General features: G+C 43.6%; 1 protein-coding gene across 1 annotated transcript in view; it reads left to right on the top strand.

Moving 5' to 3' along the window:
• Window positions 1-17,554, top strand: part of ryr2a (ryanodine receptor 2a (cardiac)) — a gene marked incomplete at both ends in the record, with an annotated part of 292,426 nt that overhangs the window by 253,749 nt on the left and 21,123 nt on the right. Inside the window, 10 exon segments of the mRNA XM_080747428.1 lie at window positions 5,501-5,605; window positions 6,170-6,251; window positions 9,572-9,730; window positions 10,423-10,577; window positions 11,179-11,394; window positions 11,999-12,271; window positions 12,909-13,115; window positions 13,654-13,995; window positions 16,227-16,294; window positions 16,931-17,075. Of these exon segments, the coding sequence (XP_080603554.1) occupies window positions 5,501-5,605; window positions 6,170-6,251; window positions 9,572-9,730; window positions 10,423-10,577; window positions 11,179-11,394; window positions 11,999-12,271; window positions 12,909-13,115; window positions 13,654-13,995; window positions 16,227-16,294; window positions 16,931-17,075 (1,752 nt within the window).

Here is a 17,554-nt window from a genome sequence, read left to right as displayed (position 1 = left end):
ACAGCTCCATCACATGTTTTTGTTTCATCTTGCAGTTGGTGCATGCGTGTGTGCTGGCTGGTTGTTGTTTGTGGCTGTTTTACAATGTATTGATTTTAGTTCTGGATGAGTCAAACAAGTGCAACTACTGTAACAGTTGATTATTATAACTTGGGAGTCTGGCTGGCGTGAACACACAAAGCATGTAGATCTGCTATTTTCACAATAGAACCATGTTATACAAAATGTAATAATGCCTCAACTCTTAGTGCTCGTCAGGACAGTTAAAAAAATTATGTTTTGGGGGTCATGGCCTAAAGAGGTTGAGGACCACTGTCTTACGGAACCACTACACAGCCTGTCTGAGCTGGGGTTGCTATGGTGATCGATTAGCCATGTTTGGAGATGAGCATCGGTTTCCCTGATTGGACAACACAACCAATTTTAGCTTTACGGATTGGACAAGAATTACGTGTTGTCTTGTTCTGTAATAATAACAATATAAGTGACAGCACGCACCAATAGCTCTGTATTCCTCTAACGGAGCGGAACTGAGACCAAGTTATTTGCATCCACTGTTTTACTGTTGTGTGAAATGTTACGCTGGACATTACACCTGAAAGGAGCTCCTATTATTAACGACTAGAAGCTGGGCCGCCCTTTGGGCGGCCCAGCGTCTAGTCGGCGACCTGGCCAACTCGGGAACGATGTAAATAGGGAATGAATGCCCCGCCCTTTAATGCAAACCCCATTATACCTGTTGTCATAGGACCCGTTTTGACCATCTGTTTGCCTGTGTCCATTTATGCCCATATATGGAGATATCTGTTATCTGTCTGTCTGTCTGTCTGTCTGTCTGTCTGTCTGTCTGTCTGTCTGTCAGTGTCCATTTTATGTCCATATATGGAGATCACTGCAGATATAGTTCTGGGTCCATTTTATGCCCATATATGCCCATATATGGAGATATCTGTCTATTTGCGTCCATTTCATGCCCATATATGGAGATCTCTGTATCTGTCTGTCTGTGTCCCTTTATGCCCGTATATGGAGATCTTTGTGATTCTGCGTAAATTTTATGCCCATATATGCCATTTGCGTCCATTTTATGCCCATTTATGGAGATCTCTGTATCCGTCTGTCTGTGTCCCTTTATGCCTGTATATGGAGATCTTTGTGATTCTGTGTCCATTTTATGCGTAGATTTTATGCCCATATATGCCATTTGCGTCCATTTTATGCCCATTTATGGAGATCTCTGTATCCGTCTGTCTGTGTCCCTTTATGCCTGTATATGGAGATCTTTGTGATTCTGTGTCCATTTTTGCCTGTGTCCATTTATGCCCATATATGGAGATATCTGTTATCTGTCTGTCTGTCTGTCTGTCTGTCTGTCTGTCTGTCTGTCTGTCTGTCAGTGTCCATTTTATGTCCATATATGGAGATCACTGCAGATATAGTTCTGGGTCCATTTTATGCCCATATATGCCCATATATGGAGATATCTGTCTATTTGCGTCCATTTCATGCCCATATATGGAGATCTCTGTATCTGTCTGTCTGTGTCCCTTTATGCCCGTATATGGAGATCTTTGTGATTCTGCGTAAATTTTATGCCCATATATGCCATTTGCGTCCATTTTATGCCCATTTATGGAGATCTCTGTATCCGTCTGTCTGTGTCCCTTTATGCCTGTATATGGAGATCTTTGTGATTCTGTGTCCATTTTATGCGTAAATTTTATGCCCATATATGCCATTTGCGTCCATTTTATGCCCATTTATGGAGATCTCTGTATCCGTCTGTCTGTGTCCCTTTATGCCTGTATATGGAGATCTTTGTAATTCTGTGTCCATTTTTGCCTGTGTCCATTTATGCCCATATATGGAGATATCTGTTATCTGTCTGTCTGTCTGTCTGTCTGTCTGTCTGTCTGTCAGTGTCCATTTTATGTCCATATATGGAGATCACTGCAGATATAGTTCTGGGTCCATTTTATGCCCATATATGCCCATATATGGAGATATCTGTCTATTTGCGTCCATTTCATGCCCATATATGGAGATCTCTGTATCTGTCTGTCTGTGTCCCTTTATGCCCGTATATGGAGATCTTTGTGATTCTGCGTAAATTTTATGCCCATATATGCCATTTGCGTCCATTTTATGCCCATTTATGGAGATCTCTGTATCCGTCTGTCTGTGTCCCTTTATGCCTGTATATGGAGATCTTTGTGATTCTGTGTCCATTTTATGCCCATATATGCTATATATGGTATCCGTCTGTCTGTGTCCCTTTATGCCTGTATATGGAGATCTTTGTGATTCTGTGTCCATTTTATGCCCATATATGCTATATATGGAGATATTCAGAGATTTTTTGTTGACTCATGTGGCGTACGCGATGTCAGAGCCTTTTATGAAGTGATGTCACAATGAGTCAGAGCTTTCGCCGATTTCCTCCGGAACAGCCTGATGTCAACAATCAACCCCGCATAAGGAGATTCCGAACGTTTCGCGCCGGTTCGGGAAAACCGCGTGCCGGGTCTCGACCCTTTATGCCCGTATATGGAGATCTTTGTGATTCTGCGTAAATTTTATGCCCATATATGCCATTTGCGTCCATTTTATGCCCATTTATGGAGATCTCTGTATCCGTCTGTCTGTGTCCCTTTATGCCTGTATATGGAGATCTTTGTGATTCTGTGTCCATTTTATGCCCATATATGCTATATATGGTATCCGTCTGTCTGTGTCCCTTTATGCCTGTATATGGAGATCTTTGTGATTCTGTGTCCATTTTATGCCCATATATGCTATATATGGAGATATTCAGAGATTTTTTGTTGACTCATGTGGCGTACGCGATGTCAGAGCCTTTTATGAAGTGATGTCACAATGAGTCAGAGCTTTCGCCGATTTCCTCCGGAACAGCCTGATGTCAACAATCAACCCCGCATAAGGAGATTCCGAACGTTTCGCGCCGGTTCGGGAAAACCGCGCGTCGGGTCGGGTCGAGACCCGGCACTGCACTCCGTGCCGCGGCGGGGAACGCGCGTGCCGAATCTGAAGCCGGTGGGACGAACGGTTCTCGAGATACGCGGATTACATACACGCAGACAGACACGCAGAGACTTCTCGCATTTATAGATAGATAATAATTATACTTTTCATCTTGATTATCATAAGGCTGCTTTACCCGTGAGGGACAAAGTGTACTACTTTGGAGGAAACAGTGATCACATTGATGTTCACGTCTTCAGCACAGTGTCTTTATGCTGGAAGAAGTTGGCCATAGCGGCAACTCCGCCCAGGCGCTTTGGCCAATCAGCTGTGCTGATAGAAGATACAGTATACATCTGGGGAGGCATCCTGGGAGCAGTGGTAGGGAAGCACTGCAAGGTGCTTTATGCATTTGATGTCGACACCCACATAATGGTTCAGACACGAGGTTACCGGGACTGTTCCAGAGGGGAGGAGCTATCACTCAGCCTGTGTGTTGGGGAAGGTCATGTTTATCCTTGGAGGATACACCAATGACAATGACATGTACAAGTTGGACACCAGCACAATGGTCTGGTCTTTAATCAAAACCAGAGGAACGCCGCCACCACCTGTTTCATGGAGTCTCCCGGGTCTGTCTTCCACCATCGTCGGGACAAAGATATTTCTATTTGGGAGCCAGATAAGCAACATCAGAGTATTTGACATGGAGACCAACTGCTGGCTAAACACACATTTTGGACAGCTTCCAGAAGGACACAGTTGTCATTCAGGCTTTGCCTACAATGGAGCGCTGTACATGTTTGGTGGCTGGGCCCGGGGCCAGATCAATGATGTATGGAAATTCAGTCCAGAGACCGTTTCCTGGAAAAAGATTAAGACCAAGGGAAAAGGTCCAAAGCCTTCAAACAATAAAATGTGCTGTTGCATGATCGGAGATCGTATCATCCTCTTTGGGGGATACAGACACGGATATATGTCCGGTGATGACCTGTACATCTTAGACATTAGTCCTCATTTGAAGACACTGTGCAAGTTAGCAGTTATTCAGTACGGCCTTGAGCAGTCTGACCTCCCACACAACATTAGGTTTGAACTGGCAGCCATGACGAATAAGAAATAAAACTAGAAAGATGCAATTCTGGGAAAGTGCAAGTGTGGTTGGAGTGACGCGTGTCATGAGGAATCTTCTGGGAAATTAATTCCGTAGATATTGTGATGTCAAGTGAAGCATGACCAATCCTGTCATTATGTTGTCCATGATATCCGGCCTTACTTCTCAGATAACAAAAAACAGGTTAACTTTGCTGGCAAAGTCAACCTGTGTCTCAGACCTCTAGTCATGATCACTCAACACTCCTGCACACTCCAATCAATAATGGCATCCGGGTCCCTGCTCTCTGGCTCAGCGATTGATACAAAGTCATAGTGCAGTGTGGGGATGTCTCAGGCACGATGGTGGTAGTGCTGTTTAGTGTAATCTCGTAGTCTTTCTTCCCCAGGTTGAGACAGGCAATAGGAACTTTGGGGTACGTTGGGGTAGGAGGAGGGGTCTTCACCGATGATGCAAACATGTAGGTGCCTCGAGAGCACTTCTGAGGAGGTCCAAGTGTTTACTGTTCCTGATGAACTCCATCTTACACATTTATAGTACATATTGTAATTGTAATTCAGAGTGGAGTTAGAGTGTGCCAAGGTTGGCCTTAGGCTAAATGCCAAGAAAACTGAGGTTATCACCTATACCTTACCGGAACACCCACCTCTGACAACAACAGGAGGCGCTTTGTTGAAGGAAGTTAAGGACCTCAAGTACCTGGGCGCATGGGTGAACTCAATCGAGCAAGATCTTAAAGTGAGGAAAATGCACTCGCATGGAGGGCCCTGAACGGCATGAACAGTGTATGGAACTCTAATGTCTAACCTGCCAAATCAAACTTAGCTTCTTTGCAACGGTGGAGTCTGTTCTCTTCTATGGCAGTAAATGCTGGACCCTGAAGCCAACCCTGCAGAAGTCTCTAGACGGGTGCTAAACTAGAATGTTGTGTGCAATTTTTTTTATTTTTTTATTTTTTTACTTTTTGAGTGGTTCTAACTCCTCCTAGAAATGGCCTTGTACTGGTCCAGGCGTATACCACATAGGCATTGCCACATAAAAAATAAATAAATAGTCAGCATAAATGGCCATAAACAACTGATAGATACAGAGATCTCCATAGTCCATTCTGTATTTGCCCATGAAAGGGACATGGACTAAAAGATAGAGATCTTCATATATGGCCATATCAGTTGGATCACCTCACATAACTGTGAGGCCCCGCCTGAACCTCTAGTTCTTTATAACAAATCAACATGAAAATAGACTTTTTTTTTTTTTAAACATGTCTTTATTGATTTTCACATTGAGAAAGACTAATTTGATTAGTCTGATTAACGGCCACTTAAGCCCACGTTGCCATTTGATGTTTGATGAACGATTCCACCTCTAATCTGATGACTGTGATTGCTGCATGTGTCATAGGGCCCGTGCACTGGCAACCAGCAGAGCTTGGCACACAGTCGTCTGTGGGATGCTGTGGTGGGCTTCTTGCACGTCTTTGCTCATATGCAGATGAAACTCTCTCAGGTGAGTTTAAAAAGACCTTTATGATGTCTGAATCCTATCGTTCTGTTGTGAGGTGGACGTGATCAAGTGTCACGAAGATTTATTTGTCACTAACTTGTCGTTGAACACAAAAGCATCAAAAGTACCAGATCCACAAGCTCGTTTTGAACATGAAATTTTAATTTATGACATTTATTTTTATTATTTTTTATAATTTTATGTTCATGTAGATTTCATTCTTTATTTATTTATGTAATTACTATATTTGTTAGGAAACGTACAATATTTACTCACGACACATAAAAACTGGTCTGCATCCCAAAAATGGGTTCTGAGTCTTGATTGGGAAGCACTGCTTTAAATTTAAAAAAAAACATTCGTAAATCAAATCTCTCTCTGCCAGCCTACATAAAACATCACAGAGAATGTTGGGATGTGTCAGATTAGTACATGTCCTCTTCACACAACAGAACCAGGTTTCAAATCGGCCAACGGAGTAATTCTAAATTGCAGTATTGATACTTTTACAAAATATGTGAGTGCTCCATGACTGTGTCTGACTTTGACCTTTTGCTTTCCATTCAGGACTCCAGTCAGATAGAGCTACTGAAAGAGTTGATGGACCTGCAGAAGGACATGGTGGTCATGCTGCTGTCCATGCTGGAGGGTATGTCTGTCTTAATGACTAGAGACCATAGACCAGGGTTCCCCAATTAGTTTTCCCCAAGGGCCGAATCATGTCTAGGGTACCAAGCCAAGGGCCACAACATTGCAGGCGGTGACGGTGGCGTTCCCGCTACTCCAGCGACAGTTCAGATATCGTCGTTGTCGGGTGAAAATCTTGTCCGAAAACCGTTCGTTTTGCATTTATCATTTTATAAATGATTTAAACTCGTGAAAACAGCCGATCTACAAGCACACAACGCCTCGCACCGCAAGGTGTTGTGTGCTTGTAGATCTGCTGTTTTCACTACTTTTGTGCGACAGCCTTGTATGATGAAGCAGGGCTTTACTTTGCGAAAGAACGTACAAATTTGGAGATACGAGGTTTCCACCCAACAACGACAATATACTAGTGTCTTTGCTGCTCTTATACCACCATTATTACTGGGGTTGGTGGGGGCCAGACAGTAGCCCCCCGCGGGCTGCAAATTGCCCGCAGGCCGCCTATTGGGGAACCCTGATATAGACCCTAAAAAATAATGGACAAAGTGGTTTTGAACATTGGTTTCTACTTTGACCCACTTTGAAGCCTGTTTTGCAGCGATCTCAAATCCTCCATCTTTCTACAGTATATCCAGTCCGAAATGCTACCGGAAATTAATTAATGCTATTGGCTGCAACCACAGCGAGGGCGTCTTCACTCGGTAGAAACCCTAGAAACATACCCTACTTTAAATTAGCAATTGAAAACATGAAACGTGTTTTTGAAAAGGTTTACTAAGCCTAAGGTAATAAAATCAAGTGTAAAGTTCGCCCAAAACCTCATTGAGATTATAATGTAACTAGAGGGTCGCGGCCGTTCGGGCCGCTCACATCTAGTAAAAAAAAAAAAAAAAAAAAAGTAAAAAAAAAAAAAATTGGGGGGGGGAACTATTGTGGCGGAACTATTGTGCCGCAGCGCACGTTTCCGGTCGGACATATTTGACCGGCGGACTATTTTATACAGAGGCAAAATATGAGGGTAATAACGAATACAACTGTATACAGAGGTTTGGAAACGACATCTTGCAAAGGTGACATGGGTGTTTGAATTTTTAAGCTATATTTAGTACATATGTAGTACATCTTGGCCAAGTGGTTTGGTATTTAAGTTAGCGATACATGACCCGGAAGTAGATCACTTACTCTTTTGTAATATAAAGATGTGACCGGTAGAAGGTGAAATAACGACATCTGCTGGGCCATTAATAGGAACAGCAGGCTGAATGAGCACCTGGAAATGAGAATCCTTGGGGCGTGGTAGAGACCAGCAGTGATTCTCAACCTTTTTTCATTTCAAGGACCCCCTGTTGATATGACTTTTATCTCTGGGACCCCAATCTTCACTGTACATTTCTCTGTGTACATTACAGGTCTATTTGGTTCCTATCATTCATCATTCATTTAGCTGGGGACCCCCTGGAATGTCCTTAATGACCATTGTCGGTCTCCGGGCCCCACATTGAGAACCAGTGGCATAGAGTACAGTTACAATTGTATTTTGTATTCTAGTTAGACATGGGTGGAGCTTGCCACTGCTTCACATAGTCGATGTAATTTGGAGTGCAAAGATTAGATAATGTACACCCATACCTAATTTTATTGTATATATATTTATTATTGAGCGGTGGTCACAACGCTCCTATATGTGGCCGTGTGTGTGGGTCTGTCTGTCTGTCTGTCTGTCTGTCTGTCTGTATGCGTGTCTGTCTGTATGTAGCCTGTATGTAGTACCTTTTGTGACCACACATGTTAAGGGAGGGGCGCTGTTGTTCAGGCCAGGCCAGACACCCACACACACACACACACACACACACAATATATAAATATATTTGTTTTGCTGTTGCGCAGCCTCCACGACCACCGCTCAGTTCACACGGGTGTGATTTTTTTTTATATATATTTGATATCTTTTTTTCTGTAATGGACAATGGCAATATCTGAGTTGTCCTTGGTACTTGAAATGGTTGAAAGAAAAAAATAGTTATTTACGAAGACAACAGCTGCTTGGCCTGACTTCCTCATTCATTGTCCATTCAGGAAAGAAAAGTACAGAACCTGTAGGAAAAAGAAAAAACATTATAATTATCGTGATAATCTCTTTGAATTGGTCCTGGGGGAATAATAGTGCCAGGCTTGTATAATAGGGCATCATTATGTCTATTTGTAATGCAAATGATGCCTCTAAGAATAAATATCCATCAGGACACATAATTATAGAGCTCAGTCTGAATTCTTTGCACTAATGTCACATGGTCTGTGTTGTCTTTCAAAAGGACATGGGTCAGGAATGTAATGGGGCTTGAGTTGAGAGATGAACGGCTACAAATCTCTCACATACTGTAGCTCCACTTGTCCTGATAAAGTGTCCTTAACTTCAACGTCACCTTTATTGTTGAGTCACAAGTTTACCGGGGTAAAAGAGTGTGTTAAATATAATTTTTCTGCAGTTTCAAAAATAGAGAATAGTATAGAGAAATAAACAAAGGGGGGGGGGGGGGGGGGAAATCAGATAACACGTAGTCTCGCCTACCAAGATGATCAGAGATCTCCGCCTAGCTGATGTGTCTGGGGAAATCTAAATTCAATGAATGGGCTTAGACCGCGGAGAAAGCCAGCTGTAACAAACCTACGCTTCATGCTTTGAAAACAGATCCTGATACTATATAGATGTAGAACCAGACTAAAGTCTTTGCATTGGATCTGTGAAACTGCTTTTTTTTTTTATATCTCTGCATTGTTTTAGCCTAGACAGGGCTAGACAGTTTTAGCCCATTCATTGAACTTAACTGTCACCAAACCTACTGTATCACTACAGTAGGTAGAGATCTCTGATCATCTGACTTTGCGAGATCATTATCCTATATCAAGAAACAATGTCCAATATACAAATGATATGCCTTAAAGGACCAGGTCACCTCTGGGACAACCAGATCTTATTTTATTGTTGTGTGGGACACGATCAACACAATCCTGAGTTATTTTTTGTGTTCAATCTGTGTTTTTAGATATTTTAGTATTTCAGCCGATTTCAGCATGCTACAACTGGTCATATGATGCAAAATGCATCATAATGACCAGTTGTAGCATGCTGAAATACTAACATATCTAAAAACACAGATTGAACACAAAAAATAATTCAGGATTGTGTTGATCGTGTCCCACACAACAATAAAATAAGATCTGGTTGTCCCAGAGGTGACCTGGTCCTTGGAAACCTGCTCTAGCACAGCTCTGGATACGAGGGCTGGTAAAACACTTAACTGTATGCTCTTGTCTGTCCAGGTAATGTGGTAAACGGGACTATTGGCAAACAGATGGTGGACATGCTGGTGGAGTCCTCCAACAACGTGGAGATGATCCTCAAGTTCTTCGACATGTTCCTCAAACTCAAAGACCTCACGTCCTCCGACGCCTTCAAGGAATATGACCCAGATGCAAAAGGCAAAGCGCTCCATTTTTTCTGGATGGCCTCCCAGGCCCAACTCACGCAGAAGAACAGAGAATGTCATCGCTGTCGGGCAGAAAACCTTGTATCTCCATATTTGTACTATTGATTTCTTCATAAATTAATGCAATACTCAGTGTCACACAAAGGTTGCAAACATAGCCGATCCACAAGCTCACAGCGAATTGCGAGCAGAACCCTATTTTTGAGGGAACATTAGCCCAAAATAGCAGAACTACAAGCACTGCAACTTGTTGTGAGCTTGTAGAATGATAAAAGCAGTCCAGAGCCAAAGAAGTACAGAGCCAATGTAGCAGAGTGACTCACTACCTCAGCCTGATGGCCTCAAAAGTCTAGTATCTCCTTTGGTCCATATGGACATTCTTTTGGATCAATGCTTAAGATATTTGACTTTCACACGGGAGACCCGGGTTTGAATCCTGGGCGTTACACCAACACAAGTCCTCAAGTCTAGAGCGTTAAAGTGAAAGGTGTAAAGTGTGTCTTTGGGTTTTTAATATATTGAATCAATGAAAAGTATTAACAAGAGCTAAAATTATTACTACATTGGAATACAGATATATATATTTTTCCCCCATTTCTTTAAAACGAACAGCTTTGGACAAACAAGGTTTCCACCCGACAGCAAAGTGCTGGATGATTGAATGATAAAGTGATGAATTCACAGGTGTCATCTCGAAGAGGGACTTCCACAAGGCCATGGAGAGTCACAAGCACTACACCCAGTCTGAGACGGAGTTCCTGCTCTCCTGCGCTGAAACCGACGAGAATGAACTGCTGGACTATGAGGAGTTTGTTGAGCGATTCCACGAGCCAGCCAAGGTAACGTTCTAATCCTTATATTGCAAGTGGGCCCCCGACCAATTAGTTAACCACTAAGGTTTTAGTGATAATATAACATCAATACCAAAAGAAAAATAGTTGTCATTGTGATACCGATAAATAGGAACATTAAGTTAATATTTATCAGTTGTCAGTTTGTTGTTAGTTAGTCAGTTGATCAAAGCCCGGCCAGAACACGAAATGATTTACATTTAGAAATAAAATGTATTTTATAACTTTTTGTATCACAACATATAGTTTTACAATATATAGTTATTTGACAAGGTAAGAAGGAGTCCGGAAAGAATAAGTATTTGCTTCTCTTTGTCCCTTCTTGAACAAAAGTGGTTGTTTTGTAATTGTGATGATGATATATGGAGTTTTCTGTACTTATCCGTTAAAGATAAATAAAGATCAAATCAAATAAGCATGCTCTGAAAATGCACACGGCCCACCCATCTGACCACTTAAATATGGGAAGGCCGCAAACACTTTGGAGTAGGCCCTGATCCCGAAAAGGTGGAGTACCACTGATTTACTTAAACCCTATTCAAAACATGGAATGTACCAATTGTATATTTCTTTACCTGTGATTCTAAAGGACATTGGATTCAATGTGGCGGTTCTTCTGACCAACCTGTCGGAGCACATGCCACACGACACGCGACTACAGACCTTCCTGGAGCTGGCCGAGAGCGTGCTCAACTACTTCCAGCCCTATCTGGGCAGAATCGAGATCATGGGCAGTGCCAAGCGCATCGAAAGGGTTTACTTTGAGATCAGCGAGTCCAGCAGAACACAGTGGGAGAAACCACAGGTAAAGGTTGAATGGATGCATGGAATTGTATTGGTTGTAATTTTAAGAACTTGTATTGTAAGTCCTTCCCTTCATATGGTTATGAATAAGTGACTGACTTATTGATGGAGAAATACATTTTTAAATGTTCTTCTTAATGACCTGATAACTTGTGGGATTCACAAAGCATCATCCAGTGCATTCCCGGGAAGAAATTATCTTTGTAAAATTATCATTGGGCAAGGCTCCAGTAGATGGATGTACTTTCTGTGTTAAAGTTACTAATAGCCTGATGCTGTAGGTTGATTCTAGCCTCGTGAACCAGCCCATAAATGTACCCCCATTGATTCCATGTGGAATCAATGGGGGTACATTTATTATAATCAAAATATTGGCTTAGGAATGTGACAAAAACAAAAACAAATCTATTGAACTCAAGTCTCCATGGGATGAGTAATTGATAGGAAAAAAAAGTCATTTTGGGGGTGAACTACTCCTTTAAATGACCGCCCTCCCGGGGGAAAAAACACCAATACACTACTGGTTATACTGCACCCTTCACCACAGTTCTGCTCTGTCATACATTTTGCATTTAACCGCGACTGCTCCCTCAACCTTTCTGCAGGTCAAAGAGTCGAAGCGTCAGTTCATATTCGACGTGGTGAATGAGGGCGGGGAGAAGGAAAAGATGGAGCTGTTCGTCAACTTTTGCGAGGACACCATTTTCGAGATGCAGCTGGCGGCACAGATGTCGGACGCCGGTGAGCGCTCGGCGATTAAGGAGGAGAGCGAGCGGGAGAAGCCGGAAGAGGAGAACCCGGAGATGGGCTTCTTCTCCGTCACCACAGTCCGGACTGCACTGCTGGCTCTGAGATACAACATTATGCTGCTGATGAAGGTATAGCCTACCAGTCAGTCTAAAACATAACCGCAGCTTTGCACAACATGTTGAGGTTTTGGACATACAAGGTTTCCACCAGTCGGTCTAAGACATAACGTTGCATATCGTTATTGTCGACAGGGGCGGCTCCAAAGGGGGGGCTAGAGGGAGTCTCCCCCCCCCCCCCCCCCCCCCCACAAACCCAAATTGTGGCTGAAAAATATTTAAGGGACAAATAAATAAAATATAAATGAATATGTGAAAGACAATTGACTGACTTCTATGTAAACCATACTATAAAATCATACTTTTTATGCTGGAAAGCATCTTCATTCTCACAAAAGCCTATTCGATCACCCACAGTCCACAGATTTGGACCTGGTATCTGCCAATGGTCTGATCTGTTCAGTTGTCCATACGCTAAGCGAGAGAATCTTGTTTGTTGTATTAATATTATTAATTGACAAAATTCATTGGCCCCTGCTCTAAAAAAAGCTAGCCCCCCCATAGCCCCCCCGTCACAATATTATAATTAATACTATTTTCACTATTTTAAATTGTCTGTTTAAATAATAATAAAAAAGGAACCGTTTTGGACATACAAGGTTTCCACCCGACAACGACGGTATGCTTTCCAAATCTTTCCTCTTTGTAGGTGCTGTCTATGAAGAGCCTGAAGAAGCAGGTGAAGAGGATGAAGAAGATGACAGTGAAGGACATGGTGATGACCCTGGTGTCCTTCTACTGGTCGGTCCTGGTGGGGCTTCTCCACGTGGCCTTCAGCGTGGCCAGAGGCTTCTGCAGGATCATATACAACACCTTCCTGGGAGGCAGCCTGGTGGAGGGAGCCAAGACCATGAAGGTAGAGAACACGTCCTACACGTGGCCCAGTATAGGAAGTAGTGGCTATTATTGTAAATGTTACAAATTAGAATAACCAGTACGACTCCCTAAATCGGGAAATAAACGACCGTCAGGTCGCATACACAAACTTTGGAAGGCAATGGTAGCCAATCAGGAGGGAATATGGGAAATGTGACAGATCCATGTTGATGACAGGACTGTAGAGATACTGTGTACCGCTTTTTGTCAGGTACAGTAAATGGGTATCTTAGTGGTGTAGTGTATCTTGTACACCAGGCCCATTGTAACTGATATGAGAAAATGTGAATAAATATTTTGATAGTGTTTATTTTAAAGGTCTACAAAATTTATTGACTTTGTGAATGTTTATCAGCATGCAAAATATCGATAGTTACCATGGGTACAGAAAGATGTAAAATAACATACTGTAAGAATTCTTTCAGACAGTCAACATTGTCTAGGGTTCTTGATTTTGGAGTCGTGCTGGCATCTTTTATTTTTCTTATTTCTTACTTTTTTTATCCCTCCGTCCCGAGGTGTCAGAGTTGCTGGCCAACATGCCAGACCCCACCGGGGACGAGGTGCGAGGCGAGGGAGAGGAAGGCGAGAAGAGGGTCCCGGAACGTCCCAACCCAGAGGAGGACCTGGCCGACCTGGCCATCAACCCGGACGAGACGGAGCTCCTGTCGGACATCTTTGGGCTGGACCTGAGGAAGGAGGGCGGCCAGTACAAGATCGCTGCGCACAACCCCACCGCCAGCCTGACGGAAATGCTCAACGCCCCGGCCTCACCTCCACCCGCCCCGGCGGCGCCGGCTTCCCCGGCTGCCCCGGCCACGGCTATCTCCCCCTCACCTGAGCTCCGACGGAGGCACCAGGTGAGACGAAAAACTGCTCGCTTGGTTCACTTCACACACAATAGAGGGTATGCATCATATGCCACTCAGCGCCACTCAAACCATCATATGCCACTCAAGCGCTCATTGTTGGGGAACTCCTCTCGACGACTCCTCACTCCTACTGACTCCTCATGACTCCTACTGACTTTTTTTTGCCACTCAGTAGGTGTTCCCGCATTACTTCCCGGATAGGTTGATGTCACGCGCATAGGGGGCGAGCCCAACTTGTTTGTGATGTTTTTTGAAAACTTTACAAACCTAACACCATGCCAACAATCTAAAACTACTCACCAAGTGCATAATTGTTATGATCTTTTACATATTAAATCCCAGCTTATAGGCATTTTAAGCACACGGCAGCCATTGTGGACGCCATCTTGAAAGTGAAGCCTTTACAGAAGTTATTTTTCCCTACATTTTTTGTATATTATTTAGCATACCCAATAGTAACAGAATCCATTGTAAATTCTCCTTGAACAATTATTTGTGGTTTCAACCACATACTGACCAATCTAATATTTGATACATTGCAAACAGACCACTAGGGGGGCAAGCTGGAATCGTTTGGGTTGGTTTTTGAAAACATACCTCCCCAGCTTGTTCCGTTCTGTTCTTTAATGTCCTGTCCTATCCTGTACACAGTTATAATAACATTACTGGGGCACTTTGTTATTGCAGGAGAGTTATCCACTTGTCTTCTTAATCTAATCTAGCCTTTAGAGCTACTGGTGCAGCAACAAAACAATAAAAGTGCCATAAGCTGCAATAAAACTACTGTGTCGCGAAATGTGAGCTTCTGTTACAGCTGTGGGTAACTGCTCTGGTTGTTATTGTTTTACACTGTGCTCATGATGAATGGACTGGCTCCAAGCACTGGAGTGCCTTTTTTATTGTGTTTTGTTGAACAAGCCACAAGATAGGCTATTACTTTAGAACACACACAAACACACACAGCATCCTCTCGGGCAAATCTCCGGCACGTTGGACTAACCGGCATCAAACTTTGCACGCACACTCCCAGTGTGTGTACAACGCTTGTATTATTTGGCGGTCCGAGCACCTAGGGTGCAGTTTGAATTTGGATGCCACCGACCTTTGCTGTGTGCTAGCTCTGGTCCATGATAGCGCTAGAAGGAGTTCTCCTTAACGCTATGTCACCGATGAGCCCTTGCCCTCACAGCCATGGTAGCCCTGCCTCTCGTCTTTAGTAAATAAATAAAAAATACACTCGTCGCTATTCACCAAAACAAAGGCGGTTTCAGGGAGTTGAATGCCTACTTTCCCTAGTGGGAATAGTCTTAGCCCCCAGCCCCCCACCTCACGTCTAAAATACAATGCCCCAGATAGATGCCGAGCCGGAGTGAAAGTTGATCCGATGTGTCTGGAAGCGTCAGCAATGCATTCGGTGTGAGAGAAGCTTCTCTCAGATCTGTGACTCCATGGGTCTGGTCACACTTAACTTCCTCCTACCTTACATGCCTCTCTCTCTCTCTCTCTCTCTCTCTCTCTCTCTCTCTCTCTCTCTCTCTCTCTCTCTCCCTCTCTTAAGACCCAGCTGCGTCCTTCCTTCCGCTACCTCAACTCTTTCCTCGCTGACTCGCTCCCGCCCGCCTTTGCTCCCCAGCATGCCACCGTCTCTTCGTGTCTCTCCTCTCGTGTCTCTCAGTCCATTGCTCTCCCAGTCGGTGGTGCCATCATTACTGTCCTCAGTGTGTGACTGACTGTGTTCATCATGGATGCACATTAACATGATGCAGAGTGCCACATGTCTCCATGTCATTCTTCATGGTTCGGGGGGAGCTGCCACAAAACTATTCTACACGAGCACATATATACGTATAAAATATATTGATGGCGAAGCCCTGACGAGTTGTCGTTGTTAAACATCTTTGTTACGTTTTTCCTTTTATTTTTTTTAGTCAGCTAAAGTCCACACTGTGACAAATGACTATCCTCTGGCAAACCTAGCGTTGCGGATATAAATGACGCCATAATGCAGCTGTTGTGTACGAGCCTGGCAGGCACACAGCTTATGGGCTTGAATCTGCAGATAGATGATTACACCCCCCTTCCTTCCCCAGCCCCCCCGCCACCCTACTGGCATGCATGACACTTGCAACATAACGTACGGGGAAGCAACAAAGTGTTTGGCAAATTTCCCCGACCGGCGTCTCTCGCCGGCCTCACTAACGATGCCTCTTCTGTTTCAGTCGAAGAGCTCTTCCTCCGAGGAGAAGGAGACCACCGAGGAGACAAAGTGTGAACCGGAGAAAGCAGAGTACGTGCACTCAGTTTAAATTACCATGTTGTTCTGCGTTCAGGTGTTTCGCCTCAAAGGATCCCAATTAGTGTTCTCTCTCTAACTCTCTAAAATGCTTTGCTCCTTGCGATAAACGAACGCAATTATACTGATCACTGCTGGCAACGTGTGTGACAGAGGCTCTCGTAGAGCCCGACCGATGCCAGAATTGTGAGACCGATCCCGATTCTGGAGTGTTCTAGACTACAATTAAAGTTTCTATTTGAGAACATTTAGCTATAATTTTATTATATATTATATATTTTATTTCACAACATGTCGTGAGCTTGTAGGTTTGCTATTTTAGAAAATTGTTTCGAAAACCTTTGAACATTTCCACCAAGAATGACATGCCCAAACTATAGGGACTGAAAGGTTGAAAGTGGTGAAAAAAAATTGGGACACATCGACTGCATAACTGCAAAAAATGACAGATATATATCAGTCTTACTTTATTAGCAATTCACTGAAGAAAAATAAATCACAGGAAAGTACAGTTCGATCTGCTAAGAGGATTTAAACCCAAGAAAGCACAATGGCTTGTTTCCATCGGGGTCCTTTGTACTCAATTCCTTGTGGCTCTACTGTTGTGTGTTTGTGTATGGCGGTTTCAAGGGGCGAAGGCAGAGAGAAGCAGGCCAAGCAGCAGAAGGAGGAGAAAGCCAAGCAGAAAGTCAGACAGCATCACACGTCCAGTGAACCCGACCTGCAGGAGTCTGCCTTCTGGAAGAAGATCATAGCCTACCAGAGGAAGCTACTGGTAGGAGAGCTGATACATGCATACACACTCACACCTACTATACAGTATGGGTACATACTACATACATGTACTGTGCAGGTGTGTCCAAACCTGAAGCTATTTCTTCTATTCTAGTCGCTTCTATCGCTTCACTTTGGTCGCGCAGGTCCGCGTTGGTAAAAAATCATGTCCCGTTAGAATCAAGGCAAAACAACCGGAAAAAAGGAAGTCCCAACACCAAACACCAAAAACATTTCCGTGTCTCCGGACAACATCAATGCTGATTGGCTGTCAGGACGCGATGGGTGGAGTCAGGGGGAAGCGAAGGTCGGCGCGACAAGGCGACCGTTCGCGCCGCCCCGTTCGGATCGTTCGCGCCACGCCTGTTAGCGCCAGGCCGCGCGTCGTCTCGTCTTTGCATTGACTTTGTTTGTAATCGCGCCGCTCGAACCATCCAGGTTTGAACCCAGCTTTATATTAAAATTATTAAAATACTTTTT

This window comes from Nannobrachium achirus, assembly GCF_963921795.1.
Source record: "Nannobrachium achirus genome assembly, chromosome: 18".
Taxonomy (NCBI): domain Eukaryota; kingdom Metazoa; phylum Chordata; class Actinopteri; order Myctophiformes; family Myctophidae; genus Nannobrachium; species Nannobrachium achirus.
This window is presented reverse-complemented; position numbering and strand designations above follow the sequence as displayed.